We start from the raw sequence: 21,789 nt of genomic DNA, 5'->3' as shown, positions 1-21,789 counted from the left end.
TCCCTCTTTGTGGATTCTGTACAGCCGTTTTCATTATTTAATCTGATATAATCTGTCATTTAAAATTCTGCAGCTGCAAAGTAAAGTAATAAAGACATACATAATATGTTATTTCTGAGCTCAAACAAGGATCCCCCCTGTCTATCTCCGACATCAGAGCCTCACTGCTAGAATGTGCATATGGACAACAGAGTTTTCCGCTCACCGCTCTTCTTCTGCGTGTGCCTCTTCCCGGCCTCTCTGAAGGCCACCAGGGCCCTGAAGTAGGCTCGGAGAACCGCCCAGCGGAAAGTGGCTGCCGGGTCGATGCCCATCAGCCCGCAGATGAAGGCGTTCTTGCTGCTCTTCAGTAACGCCACGATGTCCGGACGCATGTGGTCCGTGTTCTTCTCCCGGAAGTCCTGCGAGCGACAGAGACGGCATTATTTCTTTATTAGATTCCCGTTGGCGGCTTTGGGAGCGAATGTTAGTTAGATCCTGATGTGCAGGTGGCACCACAGCGTATGAATGTGTGTGTGTGAATGGGTGAATGTAGACATGCAGTGTAAACTGATTGAGTGGTCGGCGAGACGAGAAAAGCGCTCGATAAAAGCATCTGTTTCCCATAACAGATGCTAAACTTTCTGGGCTCCACAAATTAGAAAATGTCCAAATAAAATCAATCATACATAAAGCAAGTTCAATCAAATCAATTACAACACAAAACTATAAGCAACTTCAAATTACTCCATATAATATACAAAAATAAAATAAAACAACATTTGAACACAACCATCCTGAGGAAACATCACATGCATAATTTGATGTAGATTTAAATACACAAAACGTGTTGAATCTCTAATTTCTTTCATTGTTGGGTAACTTGAAGCAGAACAAAACTGTATAAAAACAAGCAGACTGGCTTGTACTCTTTAACTGAGGGCTGTGACGGTCTGTTATGCATTTGAATAATAACACAAACAACCAAGAAGATGTTTTACATTATTACTGGAGTTTTTCATGACGATGCTGACGACGTGTCAGAAAAACAAACATGTTCCCTCCCAAAACACACGAAACTAAAAAAAGCAGGTTTTCTGTCTAACCGGTGACTCGGAGGCGTGGAAGTGAGGATCACACTGACCTTGACCCCGTACTTGACCTTGCCGGCGTAGTGTCGGATAATGAAGGCGGGCTCCATGACGGCGGGGAACTCGATGTAGCTGTTCCCCTCATGCTGCCGCTTGAACTTATCCAACAGAGTCTGGTTGGTGGCTTGAGGGAAACTGAAATAAAACAAAGAAAAGCAGCAGAAGGGATTGATTTGGGTTTTTAACATTTGTTTTTAATGTGAAAGCAGGTCTGCCGGGTGAAGCACTTTTTTAACAGTCAACTCCATCATGAATGCTGCGGTATAAAAGACTCTGAGAGTGTTCGACCTCATTTCATCACAAAGGCATCGCGACAAGACTTCTACTTTTTCCACGAGTAACTGTTAACTTCAACAGCACTTATTGTGGTGCAGCTGGAAACATGGCACGTTTTCTGATCCGCAACCCGTTTTGACATTTTATCCTCTGACGCCACAGGTTGGAGGATTATCACGTCAAGCTGATCTGTGCTCAGATTTCCCTCCAGTCCTTTAATATCGAGAGCCCAGCGATTCTGCAGAAAAATCAACAGCTTACAGGAAGAGAAGACGGGGGAAGAATGAGACACCAGAGGGGGGGATGAAACCTGAACCATGAAGACAACGCGGCCAAAGACTCAAAGTGCTCTCCAGATTTTTCCAAGTGGGAGGAATTTGATTCACTCTCCAAATGGAGCGGACGGGGAAATAAAGGATGAAACGCTGTAAAAATAGTCACGTTACAGTCGTCAATCACATCTTACATCGTGGTCGAAATAGTTGTATCAGCAGAAATAATAAGTATTTAATGTTAACAACAGGACCGACACGAGACTAGATTGAAAATAATCATATTGATCGCTACAGCAGTTTTATTACTGCCAAAAGAACATATATCAGGTAGCATGTGTGCATCAATAATAAGAACATATAAGCTCCAATGATCACTACTGTATTTGCAGCCTGCAGCGCTGATTTGCTTTTTACTTTTAGTGCATACAGCAGCTGCACTTACAAAGTACAGACCGGTGCATGCAGTATGTGTTTAATTGGGATGCAGCACCTTGAACTTTGAACTTCTTGCTCAGAGGATTGTGGGTCAGAAAAGCCACTAAAGCATTCAGGTATGTGGTATCCGTGGCATGTAACATGCTATGTATTGGGACATACTCCATCTTATACTGGCACACTGACTGGTATGGTGGTCTGGGACAGATGGAGGGGTGGCACATGCAACAACGGACCCCCCCGGCTCGCTGGAATCAAACCACCGACACGGCAGCTACACGGTTCTGACGGTGTAGGAAATTAAAAAATGACTTTGCACAGAAACAAACTGGTCCGACAGGAAGCCAGAGACTCACTTGCACTCCTCGTCCAGCAGGTGGAACAGCGCCGTGGGCTTCTTGCTGATCAGGTTGATGCAGCCCGTGTTGTCGATGTAGTCGATGTTATGCCAGGTGATGCCCTCGGCCCGGTACTCCTCCTGCAGGGACACACAGGAATAATACTTAGAATAATACTAATGTGATGTAACTGTAGACTGTCCTCCATCACCTCGATATTTAATATTTAAATGTTTAAAGACGTTGGAAAACAGAGACAGATGCCATCAACGACAGACAACCAGTTCTATGTGGGTCAGGCTGTTTCACATTTTAAAACAAAGCAACAGTGTTGTTTGTATACCTGCTTTCATGTCGCCTCCCTGTGCTAAAAAACAAAAAAACAACTCCTCAGATCTCTCCGGGCCTCGCGGTGGTTTAATAATGAGAGAAGCATTCAGAGCATTTATCAGTTATTCTTCCCCATACATGTTGTTTTCCTGTGTTCCTGGGAAAGAGATTTAACCAATAAGGGCCTTAATCCGGGCGAGGTTTAATAAAGGTCACCGGAGTCTCCTTTTCTCCGCTCTCCTCCTCTTCTACCCCTACAGTCATCGGGCCGTTAATAATAAACCATTATTATTATTGAAGACAACGAAGCTGTCGGAGGAGAATAAAGGAAGCAGCTGCAAGAGAATCATTCTGTAACAAGTTCTTCATCCGCTGCTGTGATTTTAATTTGTGTCTCTGAGCTCTCTCTTATCAATAAAACTGATTTTAACCTGACCTCTCCTTTGATACCAGCTGTTACTTCCTCGTCCTTTTTTCATGACAAAAATCAGAAAGAAGAGCTGGTTACTTTTTCCAAGACAGCAACAGTGTTCAGAAATAACATTTGTCGTCGTCGTCGTCGTCGTCTTTAGAAACATTTAACGCAACAAAAAAGTACCAATTATGGCACAAGGTAATCCACCGACAAGGCGTCTGTGGATTACCTTGTGTCCTGATATTACTCTGTGATTAATAATAAAGCTGGAGAACCGGTCCGTCTCTTCATCCTGTGACGATATGAACCTCTTGGAACGTGACGGCCGTCTGTCATCGTGTAACTTACTAATAACAGGTTTTCACCTCCGGTGTCTTTTAATACACTCAGGACTCACACCTGTGCAACATAATCCACTGGAATAAGTGATTGTGAAGCTCATAACATTCAATTTGTGTGTCAGACGGGTGCTGACTCAAGTCATCAGTGATCGCTAAGCCGTGGTTTGCGGAGGCGTTTCTATTGTATCGCTTTATATTACACAGGAAACCGGACCCGCCCCCTCGCCATGCCTTTAAATCATCTTCCAAAGAAGCTGTGATTTACTTTTATCCTCACTCGGCCAACGGCAACATGTCTCAGAACGACTGAGGCTGACTAACAGAAACTAACTGAAGATCGGCTCTTTCATGTTTTTTTTTTAGGAATTTGAATGTCTTTGTGCATAAGAAATACAGATTGAGGTAATTGGTGCCAGAAGTACTCAGTTCTAGAAATACCACGGTGTAACTATTTACAAGTTCAGGTCCAGCATTCAAAATCTTACCGGGGTAAAAGTACTATTACTGGCAAAAAACTTAAAGTAAATGTACAAATTTCACAGAATAATATACATTATATCACAGGATTATTATTATTGATGCGTCACTGATGTTGCAGCTGGTAAAGTTGGAGCTAATTTCACCGACTTTATTTACCGATTTAAAAGTTCAATAACAGACTGTCACTCATCACTCATTTGTAACTTGAATTAAAAGGAGGTGCAAAACTGTCCAAGATGATTACACTCCAGTGTTATCGTATAAATATTCTCCTCCTCCTCCTCTTCCTCCTCCTCCTCCTCCCACCAACAGTGTGATTACTGGCAGTGAGCTTGTTTAAATGTAACTACTATTCCCCAGAAAAATGACCGTCACCGTGGCCCGAAGCAAACCTCGGCTGCTCCTCCACACTGACTCATTCACATGGATGGTAAAACACGCTGGATGTAACCACACACACACACACACACACACACACACACACACACACACACACACACACACACACACACACACACACACACACACACACACACACACACACACACACACACACACACACACACACACACAGCCTCGATCTCATTGGCCGATAGAATCCAGGATGTCTGACGGTAAAACGTGACAGTTTGATCCGTGGAAAAAACATAGGAATCAATAAGAGAAGGCATTAGTGTTGACAAGCAGAGCCGCTGCGTGTTTGTGGCGGTCTAAATATAGGAGATCAGGAAGCGGGTGGACGTCCACTCTGCTGCCATTACCTGATCGAACAGTCGTTAACCGCCAGAGTAAACCTTCTGACCAAACACTCAATGGAAGTACATCAGCTCAAAGTGCACACACACGCTGGACGGGAGCCTGGGATGTACAATATGTACAGACGTGAGCGAATAAATACCTCATAAAACCTCATTGCCCCATTCTCCCCGAAGAAAAACCAGTAATTCTGTTCTCTGGAGCCCCCAAACATCTGAAGAATCTACCATGTTCACACTCCCAAACTCCAAGGTCACGCAGCTCAACCTCCTCTGGGTTTCAAGAGGATTCTCTCTGTTGAAGCCAAATAGGGGGTCAAGTTGCTCTTCAGAACGTGGAAGTAATCGGGCAACGAATGAAGTCAAAATCTGGACCAATGAAATCCAAACAGACTTCTCAGAAATATGCGATCTCACTACGACTCTCCATTTTCAGAAATCTCCAGATTTACTGTCCCTCATGTCCTTTTTCAAGGCTGAATGGAGAGATTAACTGAATTAGATACTAATCTATTATGACCCCTGTTACCGTGGCGACCAGCAGCACAGGAAGTACGGAGGGATTCTAACACAATATCAACACACACTGGGGACTGAAGTCTCAAGAGTCGGGGAAAAGAAGCACGATGTCACAAGACCGAGATCTCGGATCAACCGCAAACTACTTATTAAAGTTTAGTGGCGCCATCGTGTTCGATCTGATCTCAGACATGTTTAACAAACACAAAGCTTTCAACAAGAAAGGCTGGAAGACACTGGAAGGACTGCTAATTAGAATAAATGTTATGTTCTGACTGTTTTAACTATATAAACAGCATTATGGAACATTGAAATTTGAATTCTTAGAAGCATTACTTGGAAAAAAATGTCATTTAACTAAAAGTCTTGGGCATACAGCTGCATTACGAGTCCTGACATAATTATGACACGAGGGCGAACCTTCACGTAATGGTGTAATTCTTGAAAAGCCCGTTGAACGCGTCTGGGCAGGTCCTGCTGATTCAGTCGATCTTCCAGGGAACTTCCAGGAAATTCTTACGGAGCGTGACTTTGAAAAAAAAAAATCCTTTTGAAGTTCATCAGCTTATCATTTAAGTGAACTCTCATCCAGAGCGGCGGTGGCGAGTTGAGTCATACGACCATTGCGTAACGGGATGAAGAATTCCTGCCTTGATTGGTGCGATTGTAATAGTGTGTGTCGGTGCACCGCGTGGTGTGATAAGCATGAGGAAAACGATCACAGCCGGAGAACTAAAGCAGGTCAATCTATCTAAAACAACAGGAGCTCAGACAGACTTCTGGACACGGAGGACGGAGATGTGACAGACGTTCTTACTTGTTCCAGCTTGAAGATGTGCTGGTTGAAGTAGTGCTGCAGACGCTCGTTGGCAAAGTTGATGCAGAACTGCTCGAAGCTGTTGTTCTCGTAGTCCTCGAAGCCGAAAATGTCGAGCACTCCGATGGACAAGATCTGAGGGAGACGGGCGAACACGATACTTTTATTTCATTCAAAAAAATACATTTGAAAATCTCCCTTTTGTACGTCGGGGTTTTAGATCTTTTGAGTTGAATTTGAACGTGTGGCCCCACCTTGGTGGTCTCCTCCAGGTCCTTGATGTTGAGCAGAGCGTGGTTGATCCTGAAGACGATCCAGTCAAACAGAGCACTGTACAGGGACTTGGCCATGGAGTCTCTCACCGTACCCGCCTGTAAAACACAAACAGCATGTCTTCAGTGTGGTGACAACTCGGCGTACAACATTCGATTAAAGGGGAAGGTCACCTAAATGAAGTTATTTCTACGGCAGAGGAAAACTCAATCAGTACTCGAACGTGTGATGTCATCAAGTATAAATCTGGAGCCACTCCATAGACGATGAATGGGAGGCTGATCCCACTGTCATCAACACCTATTTCCACACTCATATACTTGAGTCTTTGTCACGCGATTCATTGATTTTGTCGCGAGTAGTTTCACAAATATTATGCAGTTAAAAAAAGAAAGTTCATTTTTTGAGTGGGTTTGTCACCGTGAATAAAGGCATCAACCAACCACATCGTGTGTAATTACTCCTTTAAACCTTTACAAGGGCAGTGTATACCAGATCCAGGCCTTCCTTTCTGACCTTTCACAATAAAAGCATGAGACGTATACAATACACCAGAGGGAACTTCACTCACAAATTCACATCGCTGCCTTTATAATCTGCATGTCATCTATTCATCACATCCCTGGTGTGTAAAAGGCCTAATAGGTATCATAGGAGAGACACTTATAGATTATATAATGTGTTTTTATTTGTAACCTTGTCTGTTTCCTTGTTATATATGTTTTATTTCCCCCCTTTCTTTCTGCCGAGTTAGATGAGAAGATACAACTCTCATAACTGGACACTACATTCGATGCTACTGCCAACAGGCAGTTAGCTTAGCTTAGCACAAAAGCTGGGAATGGGATAAAAAAGCTAAGCCGGCTCTGTCCAAAGGTAACTCATTAACATGTTATATGTCGTTTGCTTGATCCTCACACAAACGGAAGTGTAAAAAGCTGTTTTATGGGGCGTTACGGGTCTCAGTCCAGAAACTGTGCAGCCATAAAGTTTTTCATGTTAATTAGCGAGACGAAAGCAGCTCGAGGGGGGATTGTATTACTTTATTTTGCAGGGAGCCAAGGTATCTATTTATTCGACCCGAAGCTAAAGCCAACGCGGCTGCCGTCTCTCACTTCACATCGACCAGACTGACGTTGATCTTCTTATCCGACTCTCAAAAAGCAAACGAGCGTAACTCCCCGAATGTCCGACTAACGTTTCTGATACTCAACGTGTGCAGAGCCAGAGATTTAAAGAGTCATTCATTACAATAGAACTGCAGACATCATTCCCACTGAAGCTCGACCAGCACACATCTGTATTAAACATTAGAGCTCGCCTTCTTACACTGCACTTTTATACAGCTCCAGCATGCACGGAGAAGAAAACACAATGAATGGAGGCATTTAAAGACAGAAAATAAAATGGATTTATATTAAGGTCTGAATGTCTCAGACAACACTGGCTCAGTTTGGAAAAAGGTTGTTTAAAAAAAAAAAAAAGGAGTCAAGATGTGCAGACGGTCGTATTTCTCCTTGAGTGCCAAACATTTATAGTTTGAGTGTAAATCACAGCTGTCAGAAGTCTCAACAGGTCCTTAAAGGTAAGAATCAGAAGAAGAAGACCCATCACATCTACAGCCTTCACATTCTGAACCTTTGGCTCAGACGTGCATCACAGCAGGACGTCTCCTGGCCATGATGATGTCACTACCACAGCAGGAGACCTGCCAAACCAGCGGAGTGTGGCACAGACGGGAGGATCGGCCAAGTGCTGCAGAACGTTATAAAAATCCAGTCATGGCCGAATGGAAATATCAGCTTTAATGGGCTTAACATACACTGTGTATGCTGAAGGCTCCGCCCGCTGGGAAGGCCGGCGTTACACATTTGAAAGATATAGAAGATTGAAAAACAACATCAACGCTGTGTGTTCTTTTTAGAAGCTGCGTGACGAAGGCTTCCTTGTGAAATTATTGGGAAAAAATGCTTTAATTCCCGTATCCGCTGGAAATATTCGACCTCGCTGAAGAAAAAGGTGAGCCGGGCTCTTCAGAAACCAAACAAACCGCTAAGTGGCTTCTCAAAAACTAAAGGAAAAAAAAATCCCTTTGTGTCTAAATAATTAACAGGCATATTTTTAGCAAACCTCCAACCAAATATGGCTTCCACAAGTCTGGACAGATGTTATTCTGAACCCTGTACACATTCACAGTCTAATGACCCATAAGCTTTTCATTATTTAGAGGAAGTCGGGACTCAGAACCGTCGGACGGAAACGGCCCCGTAACTCCGAGCGAAACGGCCCCGTAACTCCGAGCGAAACGGAGAAAAAGTCATTACGGCGACGCTCGGGTTTCTTTTGAGGTTTTCGAGTGTACGATTTCAGTCAGCGGGCAGCGAGATTGTTGTGACTGTTGGAGCAATATTTACACAGAGACCACCCAGGGAGGTCCCAAAACAATCACTGTCCGTCCATTAGAAACGTCTCCTAAATATCACAGTTTCTCTGGGTGACTATTTGTACTGGAAATTAACCAAATGTGTGCTCGGCGATATTAAACACGTGGCATGGATGGAATATGAAGTGTGTATGATGAGTTTAAATGTTGAGAAAGGAGTGCATGTGTAGAAACGACCTCTCCTGTTCCCCCGTCTGGTTCAGATGTCTCTCGTCGACGGACCGTGACGCGTGTTTGTTTTCAAAGAAAACTGAACAGGGACTTGAAATGCCTTCCCGTCTCTCTAAACACCCTGAAGGACTCCCTGCATGTGTGTTTGGAAGTGTGTGTCGGGCTGAGTGTGTGTGTGTGGTCATGTGTGGCCACAGGCTGAGAGAGAGGGGGAGAGAATCTTTAGGTTGAGTGTAATCCTGCAGGATACAGTATCTACTACACATTCTTCGTCATAGTACACACTCTTTAAGTTAGTATGTAAGAAACTGTTTTATACTTATAGGAAGAGACACGGACAACTCCTAGACCGGATGTTGTCATGGTAGCGACCTGTCAATCCCATTCAAGCCATGCCCTGAATCACGCTTTATCGTCTAGTTGACTATAAACAGGACTGAAATGTACTAAATGAGCATCATGCTGTATTGAAGAAGACTTGAAACTAGAGGTAATAAATCAGGTAATAAATCAGTTAAGAAGAAGGTTAATTTTCTAATAGATTTGCTAACAATTTCACTTCTTTTTGCGACCAGAGAAGTCGCCCCCTGCTGGCCATTATTGAGAATTTACGCTTAAGGCACTTCCGCCTTGGCATTTTCAGACCCAGTTTGCCGCCTAGCTGTGAACAACTCATTCGTTTCCTCTTTGCATTGCATTGTGGGACAATAATGGACATTACGGAACAAAAACTAGAACAACATGTTTTCATCTCAGTAGACACACTGGCAGGTTTGAGTAAACTCTTTGTTTTGAGGCAAGTGGTAGTATGCCAACGGCTGAACCCGATACATCATCTGTTCATTCTCAATGGCATGAGAAAAAAATAGGTAATAATTACTCGGGAGAACTTGGAAAAACAGCAGCGCTGTTAAAGTACAACATGCAAATACCGTATTCTGTGTTTCGACGTCCTGATCCCTCACTTTTCTGCGTCTGCACGTCTCAAAGCTTCACGCTCACTGTGTGTTTGACGTTTAACGTCAGCAGAAGAAGAAGAGACTCACCTCTGCGAGTTTGTAAGGAACAATCAGCTTATCTCCGACGGTCACCGTCTTCCGCGTCGTCAGAGCTTCAAACAGCATCTCTTCTTTGACCTGGTGATGACGGCAGAGAGGGGACTTTAATCTCGTTTTCAATGTATTTATGTGTACAAGTTTATTCAGATTAATGGAAACAGTGTGTGCTGTGACCACAGAATCATCACACAGTTTTCTTCCCACTCGACTTGCCTTTTAATCTTTGATGGTGTTTATACATAATATTGGCAGAAAGGTTATATAGTAACAATTTAGAGGGATGACTTAGTATATAAATGGAGTAAAGGGATTTTCCATTCAGTCTTTTACATGAGGCCCCCGTGTTTAAACCACATGTTTTATTTTCTCTTTATCGTGTCATTTTGTGTTGTTTGGCACCACAAACAAACAGGAAACACAGTCAGAGCAGACGTTTCCTCTCAGATAACTTTCTGTTTTTTTTTTTTGTATTTAGGACGTGGCATTATTTTTGTACCTCCAGCAGCTCTGAGACGACCGGCAGCACCTCGGGGTTGCAGATGTCGATGGAGTCGTCCCTGTAGGTTTTCCTCTTGTAGCGGATGTTGCCCAGGTGAAGGATGGCCGACAGCAGGCAGAAAATCCTAAACAGAAAGCAGAAAGTGTTTGAGGAGATGCCAGACTGTGTGTGTTCTCAACCTCCTTTTATCGGTGCAGATTTAATTGTACTGTAACAATACAGTCTAAATCCTCAGAGGGCAAGTCTGAGTGTGTGTGTGTGTGTGTGTGTGTGCGTGTCGCTCACTGTTTGCGCGTGGAAGGAAGGAAGCCCACCATCTCCATGGCCAGCTGAAGCCTCTCAAAGTCGTGCTTCAGATCTTCTCCCTCCACGGTGAAACAGTCCTGCAGGGGAACAAAGCAGCAGCAATCTGGTGTCATCAGGGTCAGAGCGGCTGTTACGACACGGCGGCCCGAGAGCCAAAAGAGCAGACGACCCGAGTCCCGATGAAGGACTTACTTAACACTGTTGACATACACGGTGCCATAATGGTGTTTTAGTTTTTTTTAAATGTTTACAGAGCGTCCAGTCTTTGAGTTTACTTGACGTAATGAGCAGAGTGTCCTGGAGCAGACGGAAGGAATGACTCAGACTTAAATGAGCTATCATTAAGAAGTTTGGGGGTCTGGTGGAGAGCAGCGGCTGCAGGTTCGGATCATCGGGTGGAAACTCTGGCTCCGGTTTTTAAACTAAAACCCACAGAATAATGTGGTTGGTTGGTTTTTGGGTTTCCCTGCGTTTGATTGATGGACGAAACAACAGGGACGTGTGCATACGGGCGTTCATGTTGAGCTCTGATCCCCATCAAGACTAGAGAAATCTCATTCAGCAACCAGATGCACATGAGAGGGGTGAATCTGGATCGGGGGTGGTTGTTTATGACCAGAGGAAGAGCCTTTTCCCCGACCAGGACCACATCGCTTTGATGCAACTTCATAACTTGCACACTCTTTCTACTCCACGCACGCCCGCCGTAATGTGAGCTCTCGGTTTTATGGGCCCATTCCAAAGCGGCTGCCATAATTATCACATACCGAGGCCTCGGAAAGACAAACATAAAACTCACACCGACGCGCCTCCTTCTCGCCGCCACTCGCTCTCTGCTTTCATAGCAGAAACTCACACTCACCTATTAGTGACTCGCAGCAGGGAGATCTCCATTTAGTTCAAAAAAGACTTCTAACTTTGACTTTTTGTCAAAACAATGGATCTAAATGTTTTTTTTAAAACATCAATTTGTAATAATATTCCCTTTGTCAACATAATTAAAGAAATTTAACTGAGATTTCGATTAAATCTTTCCTTATGTTTCTCCTAAAATCATAGTATAGTGTTTTCTTGTCACTAGAATTTACATCGACTACATTAAGCATCTCACAGTATCAACAATATTCCTAATAATACAATTAAATCACTGAGATAGAAGAATTGAAAACTTACGGATCCATGAACTGTAACTCAAGGATCAAAGAGCACCGTTACATACATGAGTTAATAAATATACACAGTGATGACACCACAAAACCTAAAAAAATACATTTAAAAAAACCCACAAAAGATTTTTTTGATCACTGACATCACTCAAAGTATTTCTACTGTCTAGTTGGATTCCAATCAGATCCAGTGATTGAAAAATCAAGTTATTCCAACTCTCAGGTTCCTTCGACGGTAAATCCAAGTCCTGAGATGGCAAGACTGAATAAAATCCCAGTCCAGGCTCAAGTCTTTAGAGGGCAGGTCTGAGTCTAGTCTCAAGTCTGTAGAAGGTAGGTCCAATCTAGGCTCAAGTCTTAAGAGAGCAAGTCCAGGTCTTTAGAGGGAAAGTCTGAGTCTAGACTTACGCCTTTAGAGGATAGATCCAAGTCTAGGCTCAGGCCATCAGAGGGTAGGCCCAAGTCTAGGGCAAGTCTGTGGCTAGTCTCAAGTCTTTAGAGTCACGACTTGTGGTGGCGTTTTGACTTTTTGCCAGAGAAAGACTTGAAATACAAATAAATTAATCCAAATGCGTTTGTGTGACCCAAGAGGAGCCTAGTGAACACTGTCAATGATCAAAAAACACACAGGCATCTAGAGCGACTCGGATATCACCAGACATACCGACATAACACAGAGCAGCAGCACCACAGAGGAAAAGCAAAAACAGAGAGCTGAAATAAACACCAGCGAACCCAAATCTCCAAACAGCAACACAATGAGCAGGGGGGGGGGGGTACGGGGGAGGGAGGGAGTGTGAAACTGTGCAGGGAAAGTGTGGCTTGAGCTGCAGGTGATCAGGTGACCAGAAAGTCTACTTGTTGGGGTTTTTCAGCGACACGAACACACACACACACACACACACACACAGATACTGACCGGTTCACTCTCATAGTAACTGTCCCAGTGAAGTTGGCGGGTTGACTTTGACTTTGTCATCTGGAAGCGTTAAGGAAGAGTTCACAGGGAGGCAAGGTCACGGTTAGAGAGGAGCATTCATATGAAGACACACACGTTAAAAAAACACAGATTTATGTGCAGCTGAGGAAGGACGTGCTGTTAAGACAAACAGACGGATAAATATCACGTTAGTCAAACGTTCAAAAAGCACACGGACACTCAAGAAGCAGCGCGTCGTGATTGGACGCGTCGTGTGAAAGCAGGACGAGAGGGAGGAAGACAGCTGCAGAACGTTAGGGATTCTGGATTTACATTATACTTCAGCTGACCGATGTTTAAGCACACCAGGAGGTCTTTATGACTGATTCGTTCACTCAACGGTAAACTTTTAATTTTATGGTGTTTTCATGTTCATGTTCCCGTTTGTAAGCAGTTTGTAACCGTTTTTTACATTCTTCTCCAGGTCTGATTGGAAAGGCAGCGCACCTGTGAAATCTCAAAATCACCATAAATAAACATAAATGTCTGCTCGTCTAAGCCTTTCTGGATTTGGAACATCTGATCTAGTCAATAAAAAACATTTTAGCAGACAGCAAAGACTCAATAACAGATGTCCTCAAACGCACCATTTTCAACACACAATATTAATGGTACTCTCGAAAAGAAAAGATGAATTCTTGTTCTGCAAAGTATTTTCATTCAGAATATAAATGAATCGAATTAAAAAGCTACAAAATGAGGAGATCAATCTAAAAACTACAGCTTGCTTTGGACATTGGCCAGTTTAATGCACTTTAGTTGTTCACCGGCAGAACGGATGCAAAACCACAGGCATGGCTCACAAGGCAAAACTGGAGAATGAGTTATAATTAAGGACAAAGGTGTGAAGCTAGAAGAAACACAGCAGCAGCCATAAGTGCAACATGTTTACGCCGCTTGTAAACACGTCGTGTTGACTGTGAGGACCGGAGCGGTTACGAAAGCCATGCAAGCGTGTGGTTTTGGTTACGTAAACTCACAGAATAAACAGAGCGGGAAAGGAGGAGGAGGCCGAACGATGTGAGGGACGGCAGAATAAGAACAGAGGGCAAGAATGTGTGCATGTATTTATACATGCGTGTGTTTTTGTGTGTTCGTATGTGCGCATCAGCGGCCGGCAGGAATGGGAGGAATTCCCTGCTCGCTTCACGTAGGTGTAAAGGATGAGGAGGAGGAGGGCGACGGGTGCCTGTCTGTCACACCGGGACCCTCGAAGCTCAGAGGAGGATGCACAACGGCTCTTACACAACATCCACATTCCATACATGTAATGTGTGTGTGTGTGTGTGTGTGTGTGTGTGAAACCTGTTTGCAACACAAGCACACAGAGATGAGGGACAGATACCATTTTTCTCTATCATATTTCTCTTTGTGTGTGTGTGTGTAGATGAGGATGTGTAAAAAGTTAACACACACTCTCTTTGTTCACGTATGAGTGACACACACACACACACACACTCTCTCTCTTTCCTGACAGACAGACAGGTACCTGCGCTCGGTCCAACGACTGGTAGGCGACGCCCACACAGACACACACATTTCTACACATGAATGAACACTCTGGTAAACACATAACACAAAACAACACTCCAAGACATTTAAAAAAAAGAAACGGAACCAGACAGGACCCCTTGTTGATCTGTTTTCCTCACAGAGACAGTTGAGTGTTAGTGTCTGCTCGTGTCCCACCTGACTGAGGTAATGGTATTCTTCAGGCTTCATCAGGTGAAAGGCTTTCCTCTCGTCTTCACTTGCTCCCGCCAGCAGGTAGTAAAACACATGGTAGTTTCTAAAATCACAGAAGAGAAAAACAGAAAGAACATTTACACGTATGGCCAGGTCATTTGAACTCATAACAAATGAAAGCTTTGTACAATAATAAAGAGGTATTACAACAGTATGGTAACAGTAACTACGCTCACAGGTAACACAGTTATGTTCGACATCGATGCTATTTAACGTAGCTAAATCAAAAGCAAAGAATTGGGGAAAACAGAATCGTGAAAGCTCCGGTACGTCAGTTTGATCGTGTGTAGGAGTGCATGTGAGTGCACTTTTTCCTCTGACAGCAACTAGCTTCAGCCATTCAGGTTAAAGGTCAAACGTGTGCAGCAGCTGTGTGACCACACACACACACACACACACAACACACACAACACAACACACACACACACACACACACACACACACACACACACACACACACACACACACACACACACACACACACACACACACACACACACACACACACACACACACACACACACACACACACTATTATGGTCCTGGAGTCAGCAATCCATCTCAATGAGAGGTGGCTCTCGCTGGGGGCCCTGTGGGACCCCCCCATGGTGAGGTTAACCCTCGCCGCACCGTCCAGCCGCTCCAACACATTAGTGTCGCCTCCACTTAGAGCTCCACTCACCTCATGAATCACACTCCGGTTGACAAACAACAGGCTCTCTGAATCACAGTCACTCACTCATTTATTTCACACTCGCTGCAAGTTAGTGAAGAAAGACTTCAAATGTCACGTAAGATCGACACACTTTTGTTGAAATATTAAACCTTGAACATCATTCATGTTTACTTATTATATGTATCATATTTTTTTTTTTATGTAAGTGTCATGTTAACATTGTTAACATCTCTACGATTGTGATGATCATTGCTGCTCACCGCTCATTGTGCTCCTGATAGACCAGCCTCGACTTCTCTAGCAGGTATTTCTCCACATATGCCCTTCAAAAAAAAAATGAGTTAACTTCAATACATTATTGTTTCAGGTAAATGTATCTAGCTTTGCTGTAAACATTAATCCCGGGTTCCTCACCCTCTCACGGTGCCGCTCTCCTGGTAGTTGACCTGGATGAACTTGCCGAAGCGACTGGAATTGTTATTGTGGGCCGTCTTTGCGTTCCCGAATGCCTGAGAAGGGAAGGAAGGTTTGGTGAGATGAAAACAAATAACGGCAACAAATAGGACGATGTCGGTGATCACACAGGTGAGTGGGGGGGATGAAGGAGTCAGGGTCAGCGGGGCTGATGGAGACGGGGGGAGTAATGGGCTCCATGTGGCCGTGTGGAACATGTGTAGTGGTGGTGCTTTAATAAGACGCTCTTGTATTTCCCCTCGCGGCGCTGTTTATGTTGTATGGCTGCCTGGAGGGGAAGTCGTTTTTTCGCCCTGTATAAACCCTGCAGTTATTTGTAGCTCCGCCACAAGTAAACAAATTCCTCAGTGAATCACTCCGAGTCACCCCAAACCCTCACTCCAAGTTGCCTCTGTGACCCCACCCTTCCAAAAACACCGCTTACTAACACACCAGCGTGCCAGTTGAAGGCTAACGCCAAGCTAATGGGCTACACAGTGGAATGTCAATTTTGCAGCTGAGACTGATTTCATTCAACACTGAATTTGAATTTCGACAAAACTGCATGTTTTGTTTCAGCGTATGGCGTTAGAGTCAAGTAGCGTTTTTGCAATGCAACACAGAAGAAACACAAGGACGTGTTTCTTCCCTCGGAGTTCCTCGGAGATTACAGAGGCATTTTGTAGTTTTAGTAGCATGTAGGGTAATCCTTCGTTCAAGGACCCACGTGTTTATAATTTACCCTTATAGGGAAATAAATCAGGAGCAAGTAATAGTTCCCAAAAGCATCATCAAAGCATTAAAATCCCAGTGAAGCAGCGGTTGGAGCGTCTTTAGCTTCTGTTACGGTTTCAAATGTTTGATGACTCATCCTGCATGCATTTACCAAAGAAAATAAATTATCCAATCAAATGAGACTACAGGCGAGTAGCGAGCCACGCTAGTCATATGAACCACACTTCAACGTTTGTGGATCGTAGCAGCCAACAGAGAAATATGATGAGATAGGAAGAAATGTGCATTTGGATATAAGAATACATGAAAACATTTTAATTTCTGAAACAAACTGGCTGAGGTCCGATTCATTCAAGGACAACTTTCAGATTTACAACCAGCTGCTTGTACTTCCTGTGCTGCGTTCACACAGAGAGCCTGTCGAAAAAGGGGCGTTTCCCTTCCATCCCTCCCTCCTCTTGCATCCAACAACAGGTGAGGGAGGTTTGTTTGGTGCCAACAGTCCTCTGCAGCTCATTATCACTCTAAACTCTAAGCCCGCCCACTTTTTAGCGGCCCAATCAAATGCAAAGAATATGATGTAAGCCCCTCCTGTAACTGTACACCGCCCAAATATTCACTGTGACAACGGTAACAGTAAAGACGCTAAACATCCGAGATGCTTTCGGGGAACCGGGACCCTCTGGACCCTCTGACCCCTCTGGACCATCTGGACCCTCCACTACCAGCTCCAACAGCTGGATCACAGCGATGAACTCGCCCTTCATTCATGACTCACGGGGCTGAACAAATCATTAAAGCGGGCAGACGCTGTGGAAAAACCGATCCGACTCTGTTGTCGGGGACAAAGAGAGAGCACAGAAGGTCAAACTGGGGAACAGTGACGATATCAACTCACATCCAGAACTGTGGGTTTTAAAAAAATAAAATGCCCGATGTGTTTATTTATTCCCAGAGGAGCCGGTATTCTGTTGGGCTGAGCTGCTGAGTTCAGGGACCACGGGTCAGACGAGGACAGACCGCCGTCCGTCCTGAAAAGCTTCCGGAACGGAATAAAAAAAAAAAACGATGCACTCATTGCAGACGTGTCGAGGAACTCGGGTCAGACAAGTCAGACATTCGGCCTTTCAGCGTTTGTGCTTGACACTCGACATTTCGTGCCGGGCCGGCAGGAAGCAGGATGTGGAAAAACTAAAATACTGGGAGCTGATTTATGTTCGTCCACCTGCTCGGCGTAAAAAGAAAGAGACAGATAAGACATATTTACAGTCGACAGTTTGTGTTCTTTCTAAACTCGGCACGCTCCATATCAGCAGCGAATATAAACACAAAGTAACCACAAGCAGACCTCAATACAAAGCAGTTCCAATAAATAAATACATAAAAAGCACTCTTTGCTCCTTCCACCTACGCAAACATCCCACAACAATGTAACATCACCTTCTTTGTCAAAAGGAATTCTGGGAACTCCACACTAACTTGAGCTCAGGATTTCTATCATACAGACCCTGGATTTGTTTCTCTCTCTCCCTAAGAATGATGACAAAGACTGGAAGGGACACCGGAGCTAAACCTGTTTGTACAGACATGATTCGCACCACTTCAGTCGCTCCGGCAGGTCAACAACATTATTCTTGGCTGCGGACCGAGCCAGAGGGCTGACCAACGACAGACTTGAGACGGTGCCAGTGTGTTCTGGGTGTAATGTGTCGGCTCGGTCAGAGTCGTTGGGAGGGAGGGAAAGCACGGGGAGAGGACGCCACAAGGCTGATGTGATGTTTTCACGAGTAAACGGCTCCGTCGGCCCTCGCGTCTACAGCTGCTCGGTGTTCAGCGCTGCGGTCGCTCTGAGAAAACATTTAGATGTCTTTCAGCTGTAGCTTTTCAAAATCAATCGACTTTCATTATTTTTGTGGGAAAGTGAACCCATTCTGATGCTTTAAAAAATAGGAGGCCATTTAAAAAAATAAAAAATAATAATATTTGTCACTTTTCTACATGACAGTGAGTGAGACGCCTTTTTCTTATCACCTATGACGATAAGCCCAATTATTCTGATTAATGGATATTCACCATGAATATCGTGATCCGTGGTAAAATCCTATTCCTATATCATCCCATCCCTAAACATGGGGAAATCATTTTTTTTTTTTTTTTCACAGAAATCCTGTTTTGTCCATCGGTTTTGCAGGGGGTTCTTAGACAACTACAATACCCATAAACCTCTGCTGTGAAGAAGAAGTCACAGCAGCACCTTTGGCTTAAACCTGCTGTTAGCGCTGCACGTAACGGTCATGCACCTCGTTTGATTGTGTCTACTTTTTAAAATCAAAGAGCCAGATATCTTCTCACGCAGTCATTAATCTGTTTGACTGATGATTTAAAACAGATGTGTTCATGCTCATCTGAAGCCCTGGAAGTGCTCAAACAGTGAGTCACATCACAATGCGTACTGCTAAAATCATTTCACACTAATAATCACATAAACGCGTGCATTGCTGTCATATTTTCTTTTAATAGAAGACAGATATTCTGGGACTGAAGACATGTTGGGTCTTTTTTGCAGTTTATTTACCATGACCTATTTGAGTGGCAGAAGCTGGATTTCTCCACCACTTATTCATCATTATTTAGCTTTCTTTGACTTCTGCACTCGCTGACCGTTACAAGAACATTCTCAGCTGAGATACTTGGTCTTATGGTGGTTTTTTTAGTAAACAAGTTTAACTACTGCAGATGTTGCCCAGAGATTGTTGTTGAAGAAGGCTTATGTAAGTGCTTACAATTCCTCATTAAATCTATCTCTTAATATCACGTACATCAGGTCACTCGTCACTCGTTCTGTCAGAAAAAGGGGGATATATGCATCCTTGCAATGTCTAATATAAAAAGCCTCACACGTCAGCTCAGATTCTATTAATGCTCCGTTGTAATTAGGTCTTTCTCCGTCTTTGTATGCCGTGACTCACGCAGCGTGGAGCAGAGACACATGGCTGTAAATCATAGGAGGATGACTTCATTAGCGGCTTCTTGGGCGGAGGAGGGAAAAAAAAAAAGCAAACAGGCCGCCGTCTTGTTGCGGAGTCGGTTTCAAACGGACGGACGGGTCACGCTCGTCGCTCGGACGGAGGCAGCACACAATAAGCTGCTTGATTTAACTCACAAAGGGATTATCTTTCAGTAAGTCATCAACTGCTCGGGGGGTTACAAATGCATTTCCACGCCGGGTTTGTGTTTAGGGGTCATGTGACGGCACGGCCTCAACAACTCCACAGAGGAAGGCTTTGTCTGGATTTCAAAGTCACTTAAGTGAAATGAGCCATGAGATGAAAAACAGCATTCTTTTTTTGACTGCAAATTGATTTAGGAAATTGTCACCAAATTTTTCGCATTCCTTCCCCGACGGCGAGGCTACGGAGCATCTGTGTGACCTAACGGTTACTCATCTGACCTCCGTGGATTCATATCTGTCTCCGAGGGCCGTGACCAGACCGACTCGCCCGCCGCAGTACGCCAAACAGGATGTCAACAATAGAGTGAAAGGGCGAGTGACTGGGCGCCGGCATGCATCCTGGTTATGTCACGGCGTGTGTGTGGGCAAGATGACGCTCTTTCCTCTCCGGGCGTTAATCCGTGACCCTTGTAATGTCACACCCAAGGTCACGGCGACCGGAGTGGACTGTGGCTGCTGTGGGTTTGTTTGAATCCCACGGGGGGACGAGAGCGAGAGCACAGTGGGCTGTGGGTTCTGTCAAAACAGGGTTTGAGGTGGGATGTGTGCAGGTTTTTACTGCCAAACATTTAACAGGCTTCTCTCCTCCGGAGCGTATATGAGGTCGTTTTAAAAACATGTATGTTTGGTTGTGAGCGTTTTGTTACACTGTAGTAGATCCGACCATCTGAAAAGCTGTGAATAATCCCCAGAAAGCTCATCGTCACTCTGCCTCAAACCCCCCTGGGACCAGATCTGATGGTCCAATGGAATCAGGAATTCATGAGCGAATGAACGGCCATAAAGCTCCGACTCAACTGATGAGAAGAGACTTTCAGCTTCGACTTTTAATAAAAACTGGAGTCCCGTCTGTTTATACTTCATAATTCTGTGTGCGCTGCACGCTGATGTTTGTATCGGAGACGACATTTCTCACAGCCCGGAGGAGAAATAAATAAACAGGCGGAAACTTCTGGGAATCTCCCCCCATATACAGCGTCTCATGAACAAACTTAATCAAACCGTGTAAACAAAGCGTCTTTGTCCTCATGAATCCAAATCATTGTAAATATAATAGTCTGTATGTTGCCACGACACAAAACCTTCCACGTTTTAACGAGGTAAGTTCATTTTGTGTAACAACGGGAGATGCTTTGAGACATAACAAAGATATTAGATCATATTAGATGAAGTTATTCTGTATTGTGTAATAATAGATATGTCATAATACCACGTAAATTAAAACAGGATCTTCCTGAGAACATAAAGCCAGGCTGGCTGTTTCCCCCGGCAACCTTTTATTCAACAGAGGGATACAGGAATGGTTTCATCCATTTCCATCAACTTCCCACAGAAAAGCAAATAAGCACAGTTCTCAAAATGCCAAACAACTCCTAAAAAATGTCTGAATCGCTGGACTGCAGCTGACAAGTGAGGGAGAAAACAAGAAAAACCTAATTAGAAAAAGGGCTTTTGATCAGTCCGATGGTCGACTGCAAGTATTTGGCTTAATCAGAAAGTCCTGAGTTTCGTAAGAAGGAAGTGAGATTTAGTCGCAGGGATGGAGATGAAAGCTCTGCATAATAGAAAAATAATCACACACATCTCCAGGACTGGAGACATCGCTCATATGACATAAACCTCCCAGAGTTAAGAGAAGATGAGTGGAGGGAGGAGAAAGAAAAAAAGCCACATTCCTCAGTTTACAAAAGGCTCCTCAGACAGAAGCGAACTTCAAAAACTCAAAAAAAAAAAAGGTCCAAATTAGCGTATTCATTTCCCATGCTGTTCCCATGAAGCGCGCATGAATCCTGAGAGAAGACGGTTGTCCTCGGGCTGCAGGAGACCGTCTCCATCGCTGCGTTTGAAACGTGAGACTACATAAACAAGGAAATTAGGTCGAGCATGTACACATCTGAGTGACTCCATTTCTCATGTTCACTGATTACAATCTGAGAAGAT

General features: G+C 44.1%; 1 protein-coding gene across 7 annotated transcripts in view; it reads right to left on the bottom strand.

The window, feature by feature from the left end:
• myo9aa (myosin IXAa) overlaps positions 1 to 21,789 on the bottom strand; it is an 86,982-nt gene that overhangs the window by 25,693 nt on the left and 39,500 nt on the right. For 6 of the 7 annotated variants that reach the window (XM_084008138.1, XM_084008143.1, XM_084008139.1 and 3 more), the window contains exons 3-14: positions 15,843 to 15,937; positions 15,689 to 15,751; positions 14,696 to 14,795; positions 12,947 to 13,006; positions 10,841 to 10,938; positions 10,553 to 10,679; positions 10,045 to 10,134; positions 6,366 to 6,482; positions 6,112 to 6,246; positions 2,473 to 2,594; positions 1,124 to 1,265; positions 206 to 401 (exon numbers count right to left, since the gene is read on the bottom strand). In XM_084008138.1, the coding sequence (XP_083864264.1) occupies positions 206 to 401; positions 1,124 to 1,265; positions 2,473 to 2,594; positions 6,112 to 6,246; positions 6,366 to 6,482; positions 10,045 to 10,134; positions 10,553 to 10,679; positions 10,841 to 10,938; positions 12,947 to 13,006; positions 14,696 to 14,795; positions 15,689 to 15,751; positions 15,843 to 15,937 (1,345 nt within the window). The remainder of the gene's footprint in view (positions 1 to 205; positions 402 to 1,123; positions 1,266 to 2,472; positions 2,595 to 6,111; positions 6,247 to 6,365; positions 6,483 to 10,044; positions 10,135 to 10,552; positions 10,680 to 10,840; positions 10,939 to 12,946; positions 13,007 to 14,695; positions 14,796 to 15,688; positions 15,752 to 15,842; positions 15,938 to 21,789) is intronic. The other variant, XM_084008141.1, reaches the window with a different exon arrangement.

The sequence above is a fragment of the Eutrigla gurnardus genome, assembly GCF_963514095.1.
Source record: "Eutrigla gurnardus genome assembly, chromosome: 1".
NCBI lineage: Eukaryota > Metazoa > Chordata > Actinopteri > Perciformes > Triglidae > Eutrigla > Eutrigla gurnardus.
The sequence above is the reverse complement of the archived record's forward strand: the minus strand, read 5'-3'. Positions and strand labels throughout refer to the sequence as shown.